The following is a 23,045-nucleotide window of genomic DNA, read 5'->3' on the forward strand; positions in this document are numbered from 1 at the left end:
TAGAATTTTTTTATTTTTCCAATTACAAAATAAACTTATTTTGATACAAAATAAATATAAATTTAATATAAATTTTTATCTAATTTGTATTCACATATTTATAATATTTCAAAAAATAAACAAATTCATCGTATTATCAAACTAAAAAAAAACTACTATAAACAAGCAAGTTAATATAATTCAAAATATAAACAAAGTGTATTGATATATCAACTATAATAATAAGTAATAAACATACATCAACAAAGTCTATTGAATAAATTAAAAGTTGTTAATGAGTATCCAAAGGGCTCTAAATGATTTTCCTCATACTAGTAAATTAAAAGACCTATATTGCAAGCAACTCCTATTCAATTTCCTAACTTATTTGAACAATTTTCGCTGCTCTAATAATTAATAGATGAAGTTGGTGAAGGAGGTCCTGTGTTAATTCCACTTATCTCATCTACAAAATTCACTTCACTTGCTCTTTCTGCTGCTGCTTCTTCTTCATCATCCCAGCTTTCCAATAAAGGATCGAGAATGTAACACCATAATGCAAATAATGCACAAAATCCAGAATATATGTTGCATAGTCAATAGTGAACAAAATCTCAACTCACACCACAAACATGGCTGTTTCAAATATAATCTAGTTAATAGTAAAAAAACAAACAGCTATTGCTATAATGCTGATAGTAATCACTGTCAAACAGTATTGTAATGTACAAACACATCTTCGAATTCAAATGCAAAGCAAAGTAATGATCATTCTTAACACTTTGCTGCTAAAAAAAATAAAGCACCCTTAACCGCAATAAGTAAAAATAAGATGAGTCTAATGTTCTTAATAGCAGGTCTCTCTACAGTGTGAGTATGTCTCCTCTGTTAATTATCTCCTTTTATTGTAAAACTTTGCTCTAAACTACCTACTGAACAATGAGTATTTCAAGTTCAACTTCATAGCATTCAATTTTGGCTGATCAGCAAACCAATTTTTTTTATCAGCAAACCAATGGAAGCATTCAATTTTGGTTGATCAGCAAACCAATTTTGGCTGATCAGCAAACCAATTTTGGCAATAACTTTCTGAACCTGCTCTAATCAGTTAAGGTACAGTTCATAATTTGGTGAGAATTTGGACCATGCTAAAAGTTACCACTCAAGCTGGTGTGTCCAAGAAAGTAAAAAACCCATACCTTTAAAAGTGCACTAGGTCCTTCTTCCTTGATAATTGTTTGAACACAATCTACGATTCCATTATATTGGTTTGCATATCCCTTTAGGAGGAAAATGAACTTTGTTAATGGATTGATAATTGAAACTGGATATTCTTACTGATTTGCATGCGGATTACAGTACATAACATGGAATCATCTGCATATGGCGTTATACGAGTTTCATGTGAAAACGAGATTGAAAAGGAAGAATACAGCAAAAGAAAAGTAGTAGGAAACAAGATTATTTAACCTGAACCATTAATCTTGTCTTGATGACATCAAGGGGAGTTGTTATAGCTCCAGTTAGTGCACCTAGAAAAATAAGATTGTTAATCACATTTTAACACTGGTATAATGCTTTAAGTGCTACTATGCTAGCAGCAATCACACACCTTAAGAGGTTAATTAAGAGAATCGGAATCTATGTTGTGCTACAAGCCTACAACTTAGTATGTGTACACGTCTCTCTCTCTCTCTCTCTCTCTCTCTCTCTCTCTCTCTCTCTCTCTCTCTCTCTCTCTCTATCTATATATATATATATATATATATATATATGAGTAGTCTTCTAATGTCATTTAAATATTTAATTACCTGCAAATGCACCAATAATTGCATTTTCTGGATCATTCAAATTTCTTCGGGCCTAAAAATGGAATGGCAGTCACATCCTCTATCAAGAAATACAGTGCAACAAAACATATAACTATAGAGCTTGAGAAATTTACCGCAGCCATATAACTCATCCTAATCTGCTCATAGATGCAAAACTGAATAGCATCAAAGGGCAAATCCCGCAATAAAAAAGATCCATACCCCTGGGTTTCAAAGATCAATGTCAAAGGAAAAATAGGATTGTCAAATGTTTCTCAAAAGGAATATGATCAATATTAAACATGATATGTAGATACAATGCAGAATCAATTATGTAGGTGCAAGCATGGTATTTCTATGACATAGCTAACATAGTCTTCTTTGCTTGATTCGTTTTTAATACCTTAGAAAATTTCAAATCCTTCCTCATCCTAATAATGATAGATTTTTTTTTTCAAAATTCAGTTTATATGATCAAATATGTCTTATACTATTCATAAACCACATTGCCTAATATGCAAGTCATTACAGTTTCTCCTCACAACTGATAAAAACAAATAGAAGACCAGGGGCCAAGCTGCATATGATACCAAATTTCTAAATATCATTACATGATGAAAATGCCAAATTATGAATAATAGTTGCTAAACTGTTTAGAAGGAAGGATTTTAGAAGAAAAGAGATATTACTGCTTTGAAGGGCCATCTTCCAGCACAATTAAATTCACTGAGTATTCCATTTCCAAGCTGCAATCATGAAGCAGTTATGTGATGATCCATTACTTCTATTTTTGTCCTCTTTGTGTCAATGAGTCTGAACTTGACTAAAAGAACACTCTGGAGAAAATGGAAAGCAATTCAATGAAACTAAAGATAACTCTAAAGAGAATAAAAGAAGAAGAAGAACACAAACCGTCTTGAGACAAAAGGAACAATTCCAAAGGTCATGCCACAAGTAGCTTGAACAAACACAGAGAATATGATCATAACAACAACAGAAACACTCAAAGATCCAACAAGCCCAAGAATTATGCAGAGGACACCATCGAATGTTTGGCAAAGCCACAAGGCCCAGAGCCTACCCCTCATTCCAAACCTCTTTGAAACTGCATCATATATGAACCCTCCACCGGGCCTGGAGAAAAGATTCGCCAATCCGAAATTGGCAGCAATGATCCCAGCAGTGTGCAGCTTGAGATTGAATCTGTCATAGAAGTACTCAGCTATGATGTTATCAATAGTCAACTCCACACCAAAGCAGTATCTATAAGTGAAGTACAGACAGCAGTATTCAATTTCTGAATAAAAAATTAATCTTTACAACAGCAAAAAAATAAATAAATAAAGCATAATGCCAACAAAAAAAGTGTCAAAAAGAGATTATAAAGCATTACTTACAGTATTTTAGCTTAGCTTAGCTTTGCTTAGCTTCCTTTTAATTGCAATAGGGAACAAGCAATAATCAAAATTAAACAAAGGGGAAGGAGAGAATGAAAAAGATGGGAGCATAGAGAGCATACATGTTCGTTCTTTGTTAAACATGTCGTTCTCAACCACCTTTGCTACTCCCAATCAGCTATAGCAATTCTCTGCTTCTGTCCTCCAGAAAGTTGGGTGCCACCTTCTCCAACTTGTGTTAGAAACAAACTATCAGGCTTTAAATTTAAATGCGTATTTTCTGATATTAAAGTGTTTTAGATCTACACTTTACTAAAAAACACAATAAAATGAGGTTAAGAGATTAGGTCACTTTGCATCTAAAATTAATTGGCCAATTCTCTGGTGCATTTAACTTTCATGCTGAAATTTGTCATTTTAATATATCAATTTGGAAAAAAGCTGTCATTTTAATGGAAGAGTCTTCTCCTAATCTCATTTGTGAGGAAGTTATTCTTTCACCTGGAGAGAGATAATCTTGGATGATCACAAACCCAAGTAGCTAGTAATAAAATCAAACTATGATGTAATTCACTAAAACCTATCATGACAACATCAAAACCTTTCCCTCATTGGATACGGCTGGATGCATGAATCAAGCAAAGTTAAGTGATTAGCAGCATCATCCATCAACCCCAAAATAAATCAAATCAAATTGGAAAATAAAAAAGTTGAAAAAAAAAAGAAAAAAAGCTTATCATCGTAGAAGAAAATATACTCCATCAAGCAAACAATACAAGAAATTAATATGAATAAAAAATAAAAAACAGTAATTATAACAATTAACAAAAGAATAAACAGAGAAATTAGGTTTGGAAAACTGAAAAACTGTGAAGAGTGGCACCTGAAGCAAATTTTGAAGATATGAATCACCACATTTACTAAACTTCAAGGCTGGTCAATCTTCAACTCCTTTGTACAAACACCAAAGCCAATACACGCAGCAACTACTACCTGAATAAGAACAAGTTGTTTGGCTACTAAGAAAACGAGAGAGAGAGAGAGAGAGAGAGAGAGAGAGAGAGATGGAAATAAGAGGCAAAACCGCAAATCAAGCACCTTTGAGAATTAAAGGAAGCAGAGATTAAATCACAAAATCGGAAATGAAATCACAAAATCAGAAACAACGAGGGCGAGGAGCAGAGATTAAATCACAAAATCACAAACCGGCGAGGAGCAGAGAATCAGAAACAATGGACGGTGAGGAGGGGAGGAACCCTTCGCGACGGCGACGCCACGAGCTCAACTCAGAACTTTGTGCGACGGCGAGAAGAGGAGGAAAGATGCGAAGAGGGTCGAGTAGAGCTTCCCCAGATGACGAGGGCACCCACGGTCTGTCCCCGCCGGCAGCGACACCACCTTCTACCAGAGGAGAAGAGTTCGAGGGATGAGGGCTGCTGGAAACGTTCGAGGGATGAGTGTGAATGGAGTGTGAATGGGTGGTGATAAAATTAGGGTTACCTCAATATTTTCGACAGAAAATTTAAATTACAGACGGATTTTCTGTCTGTAATAATTTAACAAAATGCAGCGTTTTGTCTATTTAATTACAGACGAAAAATCCGTCTGTAACTATTTTTCACGGAAAAAAATTAATTTTTCCGACGGAATTATCGACGGATTCTCTTTTCCGTCTGTAATTTATGCTAATTCATTTTTTTATTTTTCAACAAAAAATTCCTCTGAAATTCCCTCTGTATTTCCGTGGGATAAAATCCGTCGGAAATATCCGTCTATAATAACTAGTTTTCTAGTAGTGTTTTCTTGTTACCAAAACCTTACCATTTACCTTTTTTAGAGGTATAATTTGTCGTATTTGCTTCAGAAAATAGGGTAGCGCCAGTTGGACGCGCTTCATGATTTCTTAAAGATAATTCATTGTTACGTTCAGTAACAAGAAGGCAAAAAATTAGCCCAGAATAATTTTTAGATTCTTTTTCTCGATACTGCTGCTATAGGAGCACATTCAAGGCATGGAATGTCGAGAAAATTTTTTCTAACATATCATTATCAGTTATTTTTTTTACATAATTTCATTTGTGAGATAATTCGAAACATTATTGAATTGTATTCATTTATAGATTTAAAATCTTGTAGACACAAGTGTGTCCACTCATATCGGGTTTTAGGAAGTATCACTATCTTTTGATGATTATACATTTCTTCAATATTCTTCCACGTCTCTACAGGATATTTTAGTGTGAAATATTTATTTTTCAATCTTTCGTCAAGATGACGACGAAAGAAGATCATAACTTTGGATTTATTCTTTCGGGATGCTTTATTTTTAATGTTAATAGTATCTCCAAAATCTATTGGATTAAGATGAGTTTTGGCATCTAATATCCATGATAAATAGTTGTTTCTAGATATATCAAGAGTATTAAATTCAAATTAAGAGAACTTTCACATAATAAAAATTTATTACCTGAATCTTCTTAAATTTTGATTAGAGTCTTGTACTAATAATGTGTTATGAAATAAATAAATAAAAAATAAATAAATATAAAATAAAAAATATAAATAAAAAATTTTAATAATAATATTCACTATTATTTCAATATAATTGAGATGATATATATATATATATATATATATACGTAACAATTTTTGTATTTTTAAATTTTATTAATGTAATTTATTTTGAAAATATATATATATATATACGTAACAAATTTTGTATTTTTAAATTTTATTAATGTAATTTATTTTGAGAATTTGAACTCTCTCTTTATTGAGAAACTGAACTGTTCAAGTTATTAAATAATGGATATTCATTTTTATCACAACAAAATGGTTGATCCTTAAACTTTTTTGTTTTTAATATGTAAAATCTTTCTTTTTCGACTGTGAGAAGAAGAAGTGAAATTTATTTTGCATGAAACAATAACTTAATTGCGAAATATTTGAGTTTAAGATAAAATAATTCTTTTTTTAAAGACCATTTCAAATGAATTTTAATTATCAATTTAAGTGTAATTTATTTAGATAATTTTTTTCGATCGAAAATAGTTATTTGCACAATTGAATGATGTTTTTTTTAATTTAAATTAGTTGATTTTTGAATTTATTACTTAATAAATAATTGTTTAAGAAATTATTCTTTTATTTGTACTACAAATTTTTATATTATTTTTAATATATATAATAATATGCTTGAAATATTTAATAAAAATTTAAATAAAAATAAATTATATATTTATCTGACTAAATATGAAATGTGATGAATGTTTCACAATCACAAATTTGGATTTGTAAACTTTTTTGTCATTCTTAGTAATTTTTTGTAGTATGTGATTTAATTCTTGTTTTTTTATGATCTTGCATTTTTTTCCTTTTTTTCACAAACTTCACCATAGTAATGCCAATAATTTAAATAATTGACAAAATAATAAATAACTTGATAGTTATGCTCTATTATCTTTGTCGTTATACTCGTTTTGATGCTTCTAGTTTGTGATGGCATGGGTGGATTTCTATGTGCCTGGACAAAATAAATAATACACAACAGCAATAATAAAGACAATCCAATCATATCTTATTTTTATTTAGTTGCATGTCTCAAATTCCCTTTACAATAATACTAATAAAGAAACAAAAAATAATAAACTTAAATCGTTTAAATATATTTTATTTAATATTTATTTATTATAGAATATATTAAATAAAATTAAAAATAATCAATTTTAATAATTTTTTATTAGTATTTTTAATTATCAAATATTTTTATTTTTTTGTGTGTGTATAATTACAATAATTTAGAGTTATATATATTTATTGGTTTAAATAAAATAACATTTAATTTTAAATTCTAATTTAATATATTTTAGAATCAGATAGATTGGTTAAGTAAATCTCTAAAGTGGTTTCTTAGATTGAGTATGTACATTAATGTTGCCCTTAATTTTTAATTGTACTAAATATACCTTCTAGTTTGAGCTCCGAGCAACATACAGATCCTTCTACCTAATTTCAGCATGAGTCAGCAGGCAGAGCACTGACCTGGCGCTGCCAACTCCACGTAAAACGTCTGAAACGACGTTGTTTTGCTTGTAAAGGGGGATTGAAGCAAAACGGAGTCGTAATGTCATGTAGGGGTATTGAAAAATTTCTTGGACAAGGGTGATAATTCATAAGTATTTCTTCTTCTTCAAACGTTTCTTCTCCTCTTCCTCCAGAGAATATCGTCACAGTAGGGCACCTTCACCTTACCGATTTTCTGAGTTCGTTGGCAGGAGAAAGAAGGACGCCAACCATAGAAAGTTGCTGAACCAGAGGATACCATTATTGTGAATATCAACAAGATTAGCAATACTGTTACGAATTAAAATCTAATTTATTTTTTTGGGTACTCATTAATGGTTCTTCACTTGAGTTGTTGTTTCAAGTGATTTCATTTGCATTTGGTGTTTTTTTTTTAGATTATTATGCTGTTAGATTTTTTGTGGTTACTATGTTAGCATGGGATTTAGTTTGCTCTATTTTTTTATTTATGAAACAGGGGATTTTTCCATTAATGATACTCAGGTGGAGTTGTGGTACACTGTTAGTGCTGCATGTGTTTCGTTTGTTTATTTATATATCTTGCAAATAGATAAAGTATTGGACATTATGTTTCATTACGGAGGAACTTTCGAAAAGGGTGTTAATAGAAAGATGAGGTACTATCATGATAATAGAAGCTGCCTAGGTGATGTTGAGGTGGATAGGTTGGATGTATTTTATTTGAGAAACTACTTTGAGGAGCTAGGTTATGACAGAATGAAGGAAGTTTGGTGGCTTGTAGCTGAAAAGAGCATAGAGGAGGGTTTGAGAAAGTTAAACATTGATGCAGACTTAAGAGAGATGTGTCGGATGGGTTCACAAAACCAGGGTCTTGTTGATATATTTATTGAACATGAGGTTTCATAACCTGAACTGATGCAAGGGAAAGAGGTTATGATATATGTTGATGATCAAGTAAGGGATCTTAGAGTGCAAGCAAAGAAAAATACCATATCCATCCCACATCGTTGTGCCAATCCAAATGCCAAAAAGACTCCTACTATTAATATTAGTCTACCTAGGGAGCAGGAAGTTAAAGCCTCAATTACGGTGCATACTGAACAAAAACTAAAAAAGAAGACTAAGAAAGCTCCCAAACCAACTCAAACCAAAGTGAACAGGAGATATTACTTGAGGTCTGCTACTGGGGTAGGTTGCACAAAAGGTCAGGAAAAGCCTCAAGGTAGCAAGATACCTATAATCTTGTTGTCCTCTGATGAAGACTCCTTTAATTCTGATGAGAGTTCAGAATATGAGCCCTATAAACCAGTTAGGAAAGACAACTCATCTAATTTATATGCTGTGGACCCTGTTCCTTCACGTAAGCTAAAAAATAAAAAGAAAATCACAAATAAAAGTAATGAACAAGGTAATAGTAAGTGCAAGAGTAAGGATAAGGAGCAGATATGTGTTGATGATGACGTTTTCGTAGAGGATGTCTCTGATGTTGAAGTAGATCTTGGATTCGTGGGAAGTGGTAGGACGGATAATTATGATGCCTATGATTCTGGAACTGATTCTGACGGTGCCAAATCGTGGCATTCGTTGGAGATGAAAACTCCACCCAATTCTAAAGATGAACTAGAGGAAGAGGTCAGATCTGATGAGGTGTTTCCAGTTTTTAGGGAGGGTGCTAGGTTTGGTGAATTATATTTAGAGGTTGGAATGAAGTTTAATACCATGTGGGATTTTAAAGAGGTTGTTAGGGAGTATACCATTCAGGAGGAAAGGTGTATTCAATTCAACAAAAATGATAGGAAGAGGTTAAGGGCAGTATGCAAGGTGAAGGAATGTAACTGTGTTATTTTTGCTTCCAAGGACTGTGATGATACTTGCTGGCAAGTGAAGACATTTAGAAATGATCATACATGTGCGAGAGAGGACAAGAATAGAGCAGCCAACAGAAACTGGGTTGCTAGTAAATTGGTAAGAAAAGTGAGAAAATATCCCAACTTTAGACATTGTGATGCTAATACATTCTTCAAGACTAAGTATGATTTGTCATTGAATAGGAATTTAATCTCAAGGACACTATCTGATGTTAGAAACCTTGTCTATGGTGATGAAAAGGCACAATATGCATGCAATGGTAAAGGACTATGGGGAGACACTTTTGAAAACCAACCCAAGTTCAACTATTTAGATTTGCACTATTCCACAGCCAAAGAGTGAGGTGATTTTTGATAAGATGTATGTCTGTTTAAATGGATACAAGAATGGCTTCAGGGCTGGTTGTTGTCCACTCATTGGACTAGATGGAGCTTTCCTAAAAACTATGTTTGGAGGCCAAATTCTTTCAGCTGTTGCGCAAGATGCTAATCATCATATATACGTCATTGCATGGGCAATCATGGAGGTTGAAAACACAGTGAATTGGAAGTGGTTTCTTGAACTGTTGCACCAAGACTTGGGAGATTACAAGACACATAGTTGGTATTTTATTTCTGACATGCAAAAAGTATTTAACTTATTATGCCTATGATGATTTATCATATTAGTTGCTAGTGCTATGTTTAAAGGACTTGTACATATTAGTTGCTACTGTATCATATTAGTTGCTACTACTATGATGGATTCACTGTATCATATTAGTTGCCACTGCTATGTTTAAAGGACTTGTTTAGTGGCACGATAACAAAAGTTAAGGACTTTTATTGTGAATAAACAACAATGTGAGGGATTGTTATGGTGAGTGAAACCCAATGTGAGGGACGTTTATAGGTCACGATTAGGAATACTTATGCACTTTAATCTGTAACAATTGATGGATATGAATGCCTAATTGTATGCGTTAAACTCTGGGTTGCAGGGCCTGATTCATGCTATGCAGGAGGTGATGCCTAATGTACATCACCGATTCTGTGTATGGCATATTTGGAGAAATTTTAATAAACAATGGAAAGATATAGAGCTATGGGGCTTATTATGGGACTGTGCACAAGCCACTACTTTTGAAGAGTTCAAGGAACACAGGAAAAAGATGAAGTGGCTTAATGCGGATGCATGGGCATACCTAGAAAAATGGCCGACACATTCTTGGACAAGATCACAGTTCAGTCATAGGCCAAAATTAGATTCAATTTGTAACAATGCGTGTAAAGTATTCAATGCAAAGAAAAAGGAAGTTAGGAGAAAGCCGATAATCATATTGCTTGAAGAGGTGAGGATGTTTGTAATGAGGACAATGGCCAAAAATAAGGTGAAGCTGGATAATCATGTGGGATACTTTCCCCAATAATCAAGAGCAGACTTGAAAAGGTGAGGAAGGAATGTAAACACTGGCAACCAATTTGGGCTGGAGACACCAGCTATGAGAAGTTCGAGGTGCATGGACACCTTACAAACCATGTAGTTGACTTGAGAAAAAGGCTACGTACTTGCCAATTTTGGATGCTAACTTGTAATATATTTAAATCTCTGTCACAAATTTATCATAAGTTCATTAGTTGTTTATTCTGCCTAGTTACCCAATTACTTATTCACTATAATGGTACGAGTTTCATGATTACTTAGTCACCAATATGCTTGGCTGGTTAATCGGTTAGCCATTAACATAAGTACTCAATGTCTAATTACTTAGTGAGAATTTGGTTATTATTACTACTATTGCAGGAATTCTGTGTGTTCATGCTTGTGCTGCTATTGCTAGAGTGAACAAGCATCCAGAGGATTTCTGTCACAAGCTATTAACTATGGACTTATACAAAGCCACTTACAGCCACCACATCAACCCCCTACCTGGCCAACAATTATGGGAAAGATCTGAAAACAATAGACATTTGGCACCATTCACTACAAGAAATAGGGTAATTATTGACGCCAAAAATCGACGGTCAAGTTTCCCGTCGATATTTTTCGACGGCTTGCCGTCGATAAAACAGAAAAGAGATTATTTGAAATAAAATATTAAAATCAACGACGATGTCGTCTATTATTTTGGCAACCTTCTAACCCCTTAATACTATCGTCACATTACCGACAAAACAGTAGTTGAAAAATTTTTTTCTTTTAAAATCGACAGATTGGTTGCCTATTTTAACAATTAAAATATCAACGACTTTTGTCGTTGATAAATTTAGACGATAGAGATTTCTTTTGTAGATCAAATAAACGGTGTAGATTTATTATATAAAATAGACGGCTAAAGTGTTAATTTTTATTTAATTAAAATTGACAAAATAGTCGTCAATTTTTATCCAAAAGAACATCACTCCCGCGTTTACTTCCTGCATCCCTTGTTTCACTCGTTTCCCTAAAATTTAACCCCAATCCTTCAGATAATCAGGGTTCAGGTGAGGCTTCTTCTCCTCCAACGCCTGAGAGTAGAGACCAGAGACGGAGTCACGGTCACAGTGAGAGGCAGAGAGCAGAGCTTCTTCTTCTTCTTCTCCTCCGCCGAGCCCGCCGCCTCGCCATCCTCTTCATGTAAGTTCCTCTCTCTCTCTCTCTCTATATATATATATATATATATATATATATATATATATATATATATATATATATATATATATATATATATATATATATATATATATATCTATCTATCTATCTATCTATCTCTCTCTCTCTCTCTCTCTCTCTCTATATATATATATATATATATATATCACTCTATCACTCTATCACATTGTTATTTGTGAATCTGCATATAAGTTCTTCTTCTTTCACAGATTCGTCGTTGCAATGTCTTTGTCAATCACTGTTGCTGTGAGCCCGTTGCCAGAGCACGTCGCTGTCGCAGCTTCTTGTAAGTTCCCCTCTGTCTCTTTCTGATTATTATATTTATTTTTGTATCTACTATTTTTATCATGAAATTCTGAATTTGTGTTTGTTAAACCTAATCGGCGTTTGTTTATTTTGCTTTTGTTGATGTGGAATCTAGCTTCGCAAAACTAAATTATAATTTGAAATTTAAATCCCTTTCAATGCTGACTTGCCAGACTGAATTGCACTACAATATTGATGAAATAGTTAATTAAAACAATTATCAGACAGAGGAGAAAATAGTGAAGCAAGAGGTTTTTTTAGTTGATCAATTTGCATGATACTAGTTATATAAAAGTAGGGTAAGAATCCGCAGAGAGTGTTGCAAGTAATTAATTGCATTTTAGTATATATATAGTGTAATGATGATAATAATATTTTGTCTTGCAGCACAGCCACGATGGCTTAAAGTCATAGATTACACTATAATTAAATCTGCATTTTATATATATAATAGTATGAAGTATGAAGTTTATAGAAAGGCAGAAGAAAGTCTTAAAAATAATTAGTATAGAAATATTTGTGCATGCCAAGTAATACTCACCCTAATTATCATAATTTGATTTTAGAACACTGAACAAACTAGTCCGACTTTGGCTGTTAGTTTTTCTTTGAGAGTGCATTCACTAAATTTTGTACCAAACAAGTTTCCTGTAATTTTTAGTTTATAATTTTATTCAACTAGATATATGTTATCTATCTTCAGAAGTAATGACTTTCTTTTTTCTTTTTTTAAATAATATTTTTTATTTGTTGTCCATTCTGTTATTAATGGATAACACAATCCACTTTTGGCAAGTAAAGCAATGTGCGAAAATGTCATGGAAGCTACAATTCTTCAAGGATCAAATCAATAAAGCTGGCATAATGTCTTCTTCTCATACTGCATTGCAACCAGAGATTGACTTGGAGGATTTAGAGGTGTCTATGTCCCTTTTTTTTGGCGTGTATGTGTGTGTATAATATTCAATTATTTCTAAAGATTTTGTATTTGATGTTCTCAAGCTGCCAGCAATGACATGCTGTTGCTATTTAAGTTGGTGGGTGTGCTCTGATTTAATGCCAGCAATTAATGATTTTTCAGATTCAGGAGGCATTACAACGGGCAACTTTCGTTAGCAGTTCACAAGTAGGCATAATCTGCCATCCAATGGATGTAGTGGAATCACCATCTACATATTTTAGGACCAACAGTTTCACAAGTCCATATCAGGAGATTGTTGATGCATATGGGTGAGCCTTATATTTTGTGTTTCTGTGAATAGTTTAATCTCTTAATTATTATTTGGAGTGCTTTCTATTGCATTATTTGTCCATATACTTCAGTCAATAGATGGTAAATATCTGATTATTATATGTAGAGTTTCAGAAAGATAATTTAGGATGACATGATCTTGCCTGGTTTTTGTAAGTTCTAACCTCAACATGTAGAGTTATTTCTTTTTGATAGTTAAACTTGCACTAAGATGTCATTGAATTTGTAAATTCGTGATAAAATATTTCATAGAAAGTTTCTTACTTGTCCATGGAAAACTAACTGGATTAGTGGTTTTTGACTAAATAGATAATTAGAGAAGGATAACAAAGCTTTGTATATTGGGAACAATAGGGAAAAATACTGAAGTTTCGATTTTCAACCTGGGTGCATGAATCTTTATTGATAGAAAAAGTGGGCGAGTTGTCCCTTTCCCACCTCTTTCTAAACTTGTTTGTTAATCTCAACCTGTCTAAGAGAATGTAAAACTTCTTTAGAAGTTATGAATCATGATAGAATTCCTTGGTATTGTTTGAGCTTTTTGACTTTGCATTGTTATTCTAAGAATATATAGTGTCTTGAGAAAACTTTTTTCTAGTGCATTAGCTATTACTTCCTCTGTTTATAATTAATGAAGACTTGAAAAATTCCTGATTAGCCCTTCAACTTGGCAGTGTTGCGAGATACCATGAAGCAAATCCTACTGTTTACACAACTATTATATTCCCCTTCCTATTTGCTGTGATGTTTGGGGATTGAGGTCATGGAATTTGCCTGTTGCTCGGAGCATTGTTTTTTATAGCGCGGGAAAGCAAGCTCAGTACCCAGGTAATTTTGTTTTAGCTGTTTTATAAAACCAAGCAGAAACTTAATGATTATGCCAAATATATGTAATGGGTTGTGACCTATATAGTTGATGAATGGATAATCTTATTATTGAGATGTGCCAATTTGAATTTTCTTCCTTTTTCTTGTTGTTGCTCAAAAAATGATGCTGTCTAAGCATTTTATTGTTAGATGTGGCGTGTCCTGTGTTTAACATTATTTTGCTCATAAATACAGCATTGGCAAGGTGGCATTTTCTTGGAACTACAATTTTTTTTCTCTTTAGTATCTTGTAGACTTTGTACCAGAAAAACCTGATTATTTTGTGTTAGAAAAATATTTGAAAATTTTTAAGTGTTTTATTGAAAAAAATTTGTTGTAGTACGTAGAAGTTTAGAGGGATAAAGCATGTCCTTTTACTTTTGGTGTACTTGGCATGGCAGTTAATATTAAAATCGATGGTAGAGTTGTCACTTTTTGTCAGTATCTAAATAATTAAATCGACGGAGCTATATATGTCGATTTTATTGAATCAAATATCGACAAAAACGACGTCGATTTTATATAATAATATCGATGGCAATGTTGTCGATTTTAGTAAGAGTAAAATTCTTAAACTCATATTATAGACGGAAATAATGTCGATTTTATTAAATTATTATCGACGGCTAGGCAAGCCGTTGATTTTATTCGAATTTTTAAAAATCGACAAGCTTAATAGTGACCACCACCGCCGTCCATCTTGCCATTGATTTTTAATATTATCGACGGCTTAGCTATCAATTTATCCGTCGATTTTAACAATGTTTCTTGTAGTGATTGGTTAAGAGAAAATCGGGACAGCTCTAAACCAAGAGGAGAAAGGATGCGAACGAAGGAGGACAGTCTAACAAGAAATCAAAGCCAACTACCACTTTGAAGAGGCAGCTACGACCATTTACTTGCAAGTATTGTTTGTATAAAGGTCATACAAAAAGAGGATGTCAGAAAAAAAGGCTGTCGATGCTGCAGAAATTGCTGCTGCTACTACCAAAGCTGCGGAGGCTGCTGCAAAGGACCCTAAGAATGCTCCTTATAATGTCACTGCAACTGCATCTACAAATGCAACAACAACTAGTACTAGTGCAACTCACACTACAAGTGCCACTGTAACTGCAATAGGAACTGGAACTGCAACAGCTTCTGCTACTGCTGATCCTACATCTCTTGTGGAAGTGGATGTCCAGCAGGCTGAGATTGATCTATCTCAACCATCATACTCTAAAACAGAAGACTCTTAAAAGGTATTGTATCATAATGCTAAGTATCTTTTTAATATTTGAAATATTTTCATTTCTATAACTGTTTTGGATGACTGTCGTTTGCACTGCAGAATCATCCACTTAAGAAGAAGACACCAACTAGACCTGCAAAACTACCACCTAGAAGAAGGTCACCTCCTCGAACAGGGTCTGCATCATTGAATCCAACGCAGGCCTAGGTAGCTAGTGATGCCACTGCAGCATAGTTGGCAGACTTTCTCAAGTTTGTGCCCACCCCAGCATTCAAAGTCCCAAGAAAGAAGTGATTAATGTCCATAGACTTAGGATATCAGTATGAAAGTTTGTGTTATTTTGTGAAACAATTATAACAATGTTCTATTTGTTTTTGGTTTGTTTATGGTGATTTATAGACTTCTTTGTAATTATATTATGGTAATTAGGTTATCGAAAAATAGCTAAAATAATGCTATGTATCTTTTTTGTTGTTATTGTCATCACTGCATTATTACATAACTTTATATGAACTAATGTTATTGTGGATTAGTTATGAATGATATTTTATGTTAGCTATTGTTATTGTTGCAGCTTATTCATTTTATAATTGTGTGTTCAATTATATTTACAAAAATAAAATCACATAAACAACCTATCAAAGAGCACAATCATTTGATGCATCGAACCCCACCTTATATTAATTACAATGTTTATAAAATGAATTACATTAACATCATGGTTCTGTGCTGCAAGACTGATTCTATTCAAACCTTCAACACCAACATTAATACAAACATATATAATATTAAAAATTCTAAACCAAGCACTTGAATCATCACTTTTACATTTTTTGCATCTGTTTCTAATTTACCCACCCTCCATGCAACGTTCATCTTCATCTCACAATTTTCATTTTCTTCATCAGATTTCACCAGCACCTCATCTTGTACAGAATCTGCCCATACAAATAAACCGCATCAGTTCTTTCCACTAGTTTACAAATATACATCAAGCTTAGCAAACATTAAACTCAAATCAACAATACTTAAAATTTTAGAAAGTTAGTGCACTTACATTATAATTTGGACATCCGAAGAACAACTTATTAGAATGCGCATTGTCCCTAACCACCGAAAGACTAGCCGAATCCCACATCCGCACCACTCCGAAACTGGTCCACGCCTGCTTCGTACATTGTTTCTTGTCCACTTTCCTGTCGCAGAGGAGCAATTCGACCTTTCTGAAATGTGGCTGTCACTCATGGCCGCAATAACGATGGCAAGAAGAAGAGCTATAACATGACGAGGAACAGATTTAAAAATGAAAAAAAAGATGAACTACCTTTAAGGTTTATGATTTGTGCAAAGACTAAATTGAAAAATTTTAGAGCGTATTGATGTAGTTGGTCATTTTTGACGTTTTATGTGAAGCTGGCAGCGCCAGGTCAGCACTCTACCTGCTGACTTATGCCAAAATTGGATAGAAGAATTTATATGTTATCCAAAACTCAAATTAAAATATATATCTAATGCTATTGAAAATTGAGAGACAAAATTAATATACAGATCCAATTTAAAATACCACTTTAAAAATTTAAACTAATTTGGTTTAACAGATATAAATGTTGATACTATTTTTAGAAGTAATTTTCTTTTATTATTTTTTTAAATCATTGGTTTTTTTATAGAGAAAGAAAACAGCGTGGATTTTTCCTTCCTCCTTCTCCAGTCCCAAGAACTTATATGATGAGTATGACGTAAGCACAAACGCAAGCTCAGGCATTGCATGTAAGCCGCAGAAAGGGTGACGTGTCAGGTTTCTTTTTCTATAAAATCGAAGCACCACACATACTAGCCGAAACTATCCAAACACTACTGGAAGCAATTCAATAATCATGTCCATTTTCCTATATCTCTCACTCCTCACAATCTCCTTCCTTCTCACTTTGAAGCTATTATTCAAATCAAGAGCACTCAAAAACCTTCCTCCAGGTCCACCATATCTTCCCCTTATTGGAAACCTCCACCAACTCAAGCAACCATTCCACCGCGCTTTCTATGAGCTGTCACGAAAATATGGCAAAGTCTTCTCCCTATGGTTCGGTTCCCGCCTTGTGGTTGTCGTTTCATCACAAACGGCAGCGCAAGAATGCTTCTCCAAAAACGACATCGTTCTTGCAAACCGTCCTCACTTTCTCACTGGAAAGTACATCGGCTACAACAACACCACCCTCGTGCTTTCCCCTTACGGAGATCACTGGCGCAACCTCCGCCGCATCGCAACGCTTGAGGTTCTCTCAACGCACCGCATCAACTCGTTCTTGGAAATCCGAAGAGACGAGATCATGAGGCTCGTGCAGAAGCTGGCTCAGGAATGTTCCAACGGCTTTAACAAAGTGGAGCTCAGATCTAAGTTATCGGAAATGACCTTCAACACTATAATGAGAATGGTTTCTGGAAAACGATACTACGGTGAGGATTGTGACGTCACTGATGTTGAAGAAGCAAGGAGATTCAGAGCAATAACCAAGGAGTTGGTGGCTTTGGGAGGAGCAAACAACCCTGGAGATTTCATATCAGTGCTTCGGTGGTTCGATTTTGATGGTTTGGAGAACAAATTAAAGAGGATTAGTAAAAGAATTGATTCTTTTTTACAAGGGCTTATTGATGAACATCGCAATGGCAAGAGAAACACTAACACCATGATTGATCATCTTCTAACTCAGCAACAGTCGCATCCTGAGTACTACACAGATCAAATCATCAAAGGACTTATTATGGTAAGTTTCTATATTTCTTCACTATTATTCTTCCCTTGTTTTATTTTATTGAGCATAGTCCTTTTGCTTCAACTTTACGGTGAGCTTGCAAGTTGCAACCTCATAATTATAGGATGAGGACGAGTTTATAATTTTATACGATAAAAAGAGGATAAACAACTGAATAAATCGATGATAGTGGGCTTGCACATGTGGTAGTCAATAGCATGTTTATTGATTGGTCCACGTCGTTGACTAGGGCGGCGTCTTCCGATGTTGATATAATAATATCCATATTCGTATGTAGTTATGCTTAATCTAGTCATTTATACACTTTTTTTGTTGTTAATATTAATGGTAGGGAAAGTCTAGGGACCAGCAGTTTTATTGAATTTTGGCCAGCATGTAATCAGTAGAAAAAGATGAGTCATTGAATAAAATTTCACACCAATCTCACACCATCAAATCATTATTGATATGGCTAACAATCACAAAAATTGCTGATCCTTAGCATTGCTCTTAATAGTATACTGATTTCAGTATAGAGTATACACATAAACAATGAATGTTTAAATATTTTATTAGTAGTACCTAACTAAATCTACTTTGTTGGTAAAGTAAGAAAACAAGTCACATATAGCAAACACATTAAGTGCAACTTTTAATTATCAGTTAAATATAAAATATAAGAAATCTTTTAAATATACTGATATTTCAGTCAATTTTAATCTTTAATTATATATATATATATATATATATATATATACACACACCAGTACATTTGAAAATTCCTAAAATATGTAACATCTTTAGGAGTTTCCCCAAACAAAAAAAAGGGATATTAGAGCAATATAAATGCTTAATTTAATATTATTCAATTTAACACTACTCCTTTAATTTTGCGGGTCCCTGTGTTTCTGTCCCATCTCCCATCCATCACTACCTTGGACTATCTATTTATTTGACATGGTCAGAGCTAGTATATTGGCTCATTTATTTCCTTCCTATTATGCACCTCTTCATACAGGGTTGCTTAGATTAGATAAATATAGAATAAGAGTATTATCCCATAATGACATCCTCCCGTCAATGTGAAAATGACGAAAATGATGATATTGCAAATATTAGATAATTTAATACATTTTATTGAATATATTTTATTTAATAATTTACAATATTATTTTTATAATTATTTCCATATAAAAATATCTTCGAAAACATATCTCTTAAAAAAATAACCTATATTATTCTATTCATTGAAGTATTCTATGACTCTATGTTTAGTAGTTTAAAAAGTACTTTATCAAATATGTTCGTAACCTTTATTAATTAATTTGGGATTAAGTGTAATTTTAGTCTTTAAAGTATAAGTCGAAAATTTTTGTATATACAAAATTATCTATAAAGTTTAACTTAATTTTAAAATCGTCTTTATCTTAAAATTAAAATCGTACAGAGATGACAACAAAAGTGGAAATACGTAGACAGTTTTTTTTTTCTCTTCTCTCTTTTCCTTTTTTCCTTTTTCTTTGCAGGAGCAGAAATACTTTTTTATTTTTTTAAATTTTTTTTGTTATAGATAATTTGATCCAAAATTTTAATATTTAAATAAAAATGACGATTTTGTATAAAAAAAAGAATAAAAACAAAAAAAAATTCAACCTCTATCTTAAGAATCAAAATCGTACTTATCCCTTGTCATGAGGTAAATTACAAACTCTACTAGAAATATAGTAATTAAAAGGGTTAAGTATTATTTTCATCCTTAAGACCTGAGGTGAAAATTAAATTCGTTCCCAACTTTTTTATTATTAAAATCATCTTTAACGCTACAAAACATTATAAAATTATCATTTTGTTCATAAAAATTTTTTTAAACAATTTTATTCTTTAAATAAAAATAAAAAATATTAAAAAAATTACCCCACCCTACCCCTTACCCTTACCCTTACCCTCACCCCACCCCTTATCACTACCTAAAACAGAAAACAAACAAAAAAAAAAAGAAAGCAAAAGACAAAGAAAGAAGAGAGAAACAAAAGGGAAGAAGAAAGAAACGGTAGAAAAGAGTGACGGCTAAGAGCTACTCCGTCGGCGTTCCATCACCGTCGTCGAGCTTTTGGTATGGAGCGAGGTCTTCAATTCGTTTCTTTCTCTCCTGTGGTCTAAATCCCAATAATTTTGGATCGCCTTTTGATGGCATGAGCTTGGCTTCTTCGGATGCTAATGTCGGAAATCCTCTTCCCGGATCATCGAAGGAAGTTCCCCATTTTCAATACGTGCCTGTTGTCGATAGGTAGCTCATCCCTTGCCTTGCTTGATAGTTCAAGGCGTAGGAGCAAGATGCATGAAAGCCAGGTGCTAGCTAGGTGTGGTCTCCTGGCATTGGCTTAGCCTTAGCTCAACCCTTGCAATTGGTCAGCTACACACGTTGCTTTCATTTCCTCTTTTATATCCCCACGGGAATAGATTCCTTGCCTTGACTTGCCCTAAGCAATAGGGATTCAATCCAGCCATAGGCCATAGCTAATAGCATAGCAGGGAAAGGAAAGCTTTTCTTGCTAATTAGGTGCTATCATCGTATTATAATGATCATCCCGTCTGCCTTTCTGCTTGAAAGCTTGAACCAGGTCTTTCTCCATTGCTGTCTTGGATCTAATTACTTATCTTGGATCTAATTTTTAGCTTAATGATTATATGATATTGTTTTGTCAAGTTTTTTTAGTTTAATTGAGTTGTTGCTGCCAATTGTTGGTGTTGTGATGGGTTTAGGATTAATGGATGGATGGAGAATAGTGTGGTGGTGGTAGTAGTGATGACTGATGAAGTAGGGAATAATTGTGATAATGGGAGAAGATTTTTTTATTTTTCTTTTTAAGGATAAAATTGTCCAAAAAATTTTATTTATGGACAAAAAAAACGATTTTATAACGTTTTGTAATGTTAGAGATGATTTTAATAACAAAAAAAGATCAGGAACGAATTTGTTTTTTATCCCAAACCTTAGAGACAAAAACAGTACTTAACCCTAACTAAAATTTACAAAATAAATATGTATAGTATGCTTCGTCTTTACAAAATATAGAATTTGTTTAAGTGAAGCTTTAAGAAAATATTTTTTAAGTAATATTTTTTATTAAATTTTAAAAAAATAAAAATAATTTTATGTTTGAATGTATTATATAAAAATATAGTTTTATTTAATAATTATAATTTATTATAATAATAAAAAATATTTTTTATTTATTTATTATGTTAAAAATATTTTTTCAATTAATTTTATTTTTATTAAATATACTAAAATAAAAAAATATTTTTATTAAAAAAAATATATTTCTAACAACTTAACAACACCCAAAAAAAAAAAACATGTAATACTCATTTCATAATTTGAACTTGTAGGTTATGCTGCTTGCTGGAACAGACACATCATCTGTGACTTTAGAATGGGCAATGTCTAATTTGTTAAACCATCCAGAAATACTAGAAAGGGCAAGAAAAGAAATAGACACAAAGATTGGACAAGATCACCTTATAGACGAGTCTGACATATCAAAACTCAATTATCTTCAAAACATAGTGTACGAGACATTTCGATTGCATCCTGCAGCACCATTATTGGTTCCACATCTTTCTTCAGAGGATTGCACCTTGGAAGGATATAAGGTACCGCAAAACACAATTGTATTGGTGAATGCTTGGGCTATTCATAGAGATCCCAAATTGTGGAGTGACGACTCTACACAATTTAAGCCTGAGAGGTTTGAAAAGGAAGGTGAAATAAACAATCTACTAACATTTGGAATAGGGAGAAGGGCGTGTCCAGGAGCCAATTTGGCACAACGTACAGTGAATTTGACATTAGGGTTGTTGATTCAGTGTTTTGAATGGGAGCGAACAACACATGCAGAAATTGATATGGCTGAAGGAAAAGGACTTACCGTGTCAAGGAAAATTCCCTTGGAAGCAATGTGTAAGGTGCGTGATCCATTTGCAACGAAGGCTATTATTTAATTTAGTAATATTAGCACACAATTATCTGTATAATTAAATGAATAAACATCTGTACGTACGTGTAGGATCACTTATGTTTTGGTTGTGTCCATTAAGCTCTTTTTATTAGTGGTTTTTTTTTCCTCGTGTCCTGTTGCTTTATAATAATTATATGTGAAATCTTTCTCTTTATTAGTTGGAATTGTAACTACTGATGCCAAGACATATAAGTTAGGGGCGGCAAGGTGGATTAGTCCGTCCCAGTCCGTTTCGTTTAGGCCTGTATTATAAATGGGATGGGCTATCACATTTTACTAATTAAAATAGATTTAAAATGCTAACTTATTTTGTTTTATGGTGGATTAGTGGGCTAGTTTGTTTGATTTTTTTTTTTGAAAAATAATTCAATAAAATTAACTAAAAAATAATAATTAAAAAATTAAATAAAAAAATAATCAAATTATAATATAATTTTTTTAATTATTTTTTTATTTTTAATTTCAATAAAATTATTCAAAATAATGTTTATCAACAGAATCATATTTATTTTAAAAATTAAATTACATAATTTGAGTATATATACAAAATTATAAAATAAAATAAATAAAGTTAATAACTAGAAGAAGAATAAAAATAAAAAATAAAAAAATGTGTAAAAATTATATAATTATTACTTTTGTAGTAGTAATCATTATTTTATTTAACAAAAAAAAAGAAAAAATAAAAATTTTTGGTCTGGCGGATCGGTCTACTTCGTCTCGTCAAAATCCGTAAATTTGGCGGTACAAATTTGGCGGTTTTTTTTTTAATTTGGCGGATTCTAAATTCTAGTCCAATCCGCCATTTTTAGCAAATTTTGCGGATGGACCCAACGGATTTGACCCGTTTTGCCACCTCTAATATAAGCATTGATAATATTAAGAA

The 23,045-nt window shown here is 32.8% G+C and overlaps 4 protein-coding genes and 1 long non-coding RNA gene across 14 annotated transcripts; 2 read left to right on the forward strand and 3 right to left on the reverse strand.

Annotated features, from left to right (window-relative positions):
* Positions 1-235: 235 nt before the first annotated feature.
* Positions 236-4,685, reverse strand: LOC112800535 (S-adenosylmethionine carrier 1, chloroplastic/mitochondrial). 10 transcript variants are annotated; one of them, XM_072196367.1, is made up of 11 exons: positions 4,394-4,685; positions 4,071-4,180; positions 3,310-3,419; positions 3,188-3,221; positions 2,703-2,993; positions 2,480-2,626; positions 1,925-2,014; positions 1,791-1,842; positions 1,450-1,511; positions 1,179-1,259; positions 236-615 (listed from the first exon to the last, which is right to left on the reverse strand). In XM_072196367.1, exons 7-11 carry the CDS (start codon positions 1,940-1,942, stop codon positions 493-495), a joined length of 336 nt encoding a protein of 111 aa, XP_072052468.1. In that variant the 5' UTR covers positions 1,943-2,014; positions 2,480-2,626; positions 2,703-2,993; positions 3,188-3,221; positions 3,310-3,419; positions 4,071-4,180; positions 4,394-4,685; the 3' UTR covers positions 236-492. The 10 variants fall into 10 exon arrangements, with proteins under 10 accessions (XP_072052468.1, XP_072052467.1, XP_072052471.1 ...); XM_072196366.1 differs by having other exon boundaries at positions 2,703-3,053; XM_072196370.1 differs by having other exon boundaries at positions 4,286-4,667.
* On the reverse strand, positions 2,316-3,856 carry LOC140184796 (high affinity nitrate transporter 2.5-like). Its single transcript, XM_072237971.1, has 4 exons — positions 3,789-3,856; positions 2,703-3,053; positions 2,480-2,536; positions 2,316-2,367 (listed from the first exon to the last, which is right to left on the reverse strand). Exons 1-4 carry the CDS (start codon positions 3,854-3,856, stop codon positions 2,316-2,318), a joined length of 528 nt encoding a protein of 175 aa, XP_072094072.1.
* A 4,773-nt stretch (positions 4,686-9,458) lies between the features above and the next one.
* Positions 9,459-12,043, forward strand: LOC140184797 (uncharacterized). Its single transcript, XM_072237972.1, has 6 exons — positions 9,459-9,728; positions 10,080-10,430; positions 10,514-10,643; positions 10,883-11,076; positions 11,556-11,695; positions 11,941-12,043. Exons 1-6 carry the CDS (start codon positions 9,459-9,461, stop codon positions 12,041-12,043), a joined length of 1,188 nt encoding a protein of 395 aa, XP_072094073.1.
* Positions 12,044-16,041: 3,998 nt separating this feature from the next.
* On the reverse strand, positions 16,042-18,169 carry LOC112800539 (uncharacterized). Its single transcript, XR_003201414.2, has 2 exons — positions 16,445-18,169; positions 16,042-16,325 (listed from the first exon to the last, which is right to left on the reverse strand). It is a non-coding gene; the product is annotated as an uncharacterized lncRNA (long non-coding RNA).
* On the forward strand, positions 16,871-22,316 carry LOC112800538 (cytochrome P450 81E8). The gene is made up of 2 exons (XM_025842867.2): positions 16,871-18,149; positions 21,531-22,316. The coding sequence occupies exons 1-2, from the start codon at positions 17,265-17,267 to the stop codon at positions 22,140-22,142; spliced, it is 1,497 nt and encodes a 498-aa protein (XP_025698652.1). The 5' UTR covers positions 16,871-17,264; the 3' UTR covers positions 22,143-22,316.
* Positions 22,317-23,045: the final 729 nt, after the last annotated feature.

Source organism: Arachis hypogaea, chromosome 5 (assembly GCF_003086295.3).
Source record: "Arachis hypogaea cultivar Tifrunner chromosome 5, arahy.Tifrunner.gnm2.J5K5, whole genome shotgun sequence".
In the NCBI taxonomy this organism is placed as follows: Eukaryota; Viridiplantae; Streptophyta; class Magnoliopsida; order Fabales; family Fabaceae; genus Arachis; species Arachis hypogaea.

Excerpts from the sequence above, each read along its gene's own strand:
- LOC140184796 (XM_072237971.1), bottom strand. The coding sequence starts at position 3,856 with ATGGATGATGCTGCTAATCACTTAACTTTGCTTGATTCATGCATCCAG. Across the intron at positions 3,054-3,788 it reads CCGTATCCAATGAGGGAAAG|ATACTGCTTTGGTGTGGAGT; the intron begins GTTTTGATGTTG and ends CTTCACTTATAG. Across the intron at positions 2,368-2,479 it reads GAAGATGGCCCTTCAAAGCA|CTTGGCCCCTGGTCTTCTAT; the intron begins GTAATATCTCTT and ends TATCATATGCAG.
- LOC140184797 (XM_072237972.1), top strand. The coding sequence starts at position 9,459 with ATGTATGTCTGTTTAAATGGATACAAGAATGGCTTCAGGGCTGGTTGT. Across the intron at positions 10,644-10,882 it reads TGACTTGAGAAAAAGGCTAC|GAATTCTGTGTGTTCATGCT; the intron begins GTACTTGCCAAT and ends CTACTATTGCAG. Across the intron at positions 11,077-11,555 it reads CATTCACTACAAGAAATAGG|GGTTCAGGTGAGGCTTCTTC; the intron begins GTAATTATTGAC and ends TCAGATAATCAG.
- LOC112800535 (XM_072196371.1), bottom strand. Across the intron at positions 1,260-1,449 it reads AGACAAGATTAATGGTTCAG|GGATATGCAAACCAATATAA; the intron begins GTTAAATAATCT and ends TTCCTCCTAAAG. Across the intron at positions 616-1,178 it reads GACCTAGTGCACTTTTAAAG|CCATGTTTGTGGTGTGAGTT; the intron begins GTATGGGTTTTT and ends TATTTGAAACAG.
- LOC112800538 (XM_025842867.2), top strand. The coding sequence starts at position 17,265 with ATGTCCATTTTCCTATATCTCTCACTCCTCACAATCTCCTTCCTTCTC. Across the intron at positions 18,150-21,530 it reads TCATCAAAGGACTTATTATG|GTTATGCTGCTTGCTGGAAC; the intron begins GTAAGTTTCTAT and ends TTGAACTTGTAG.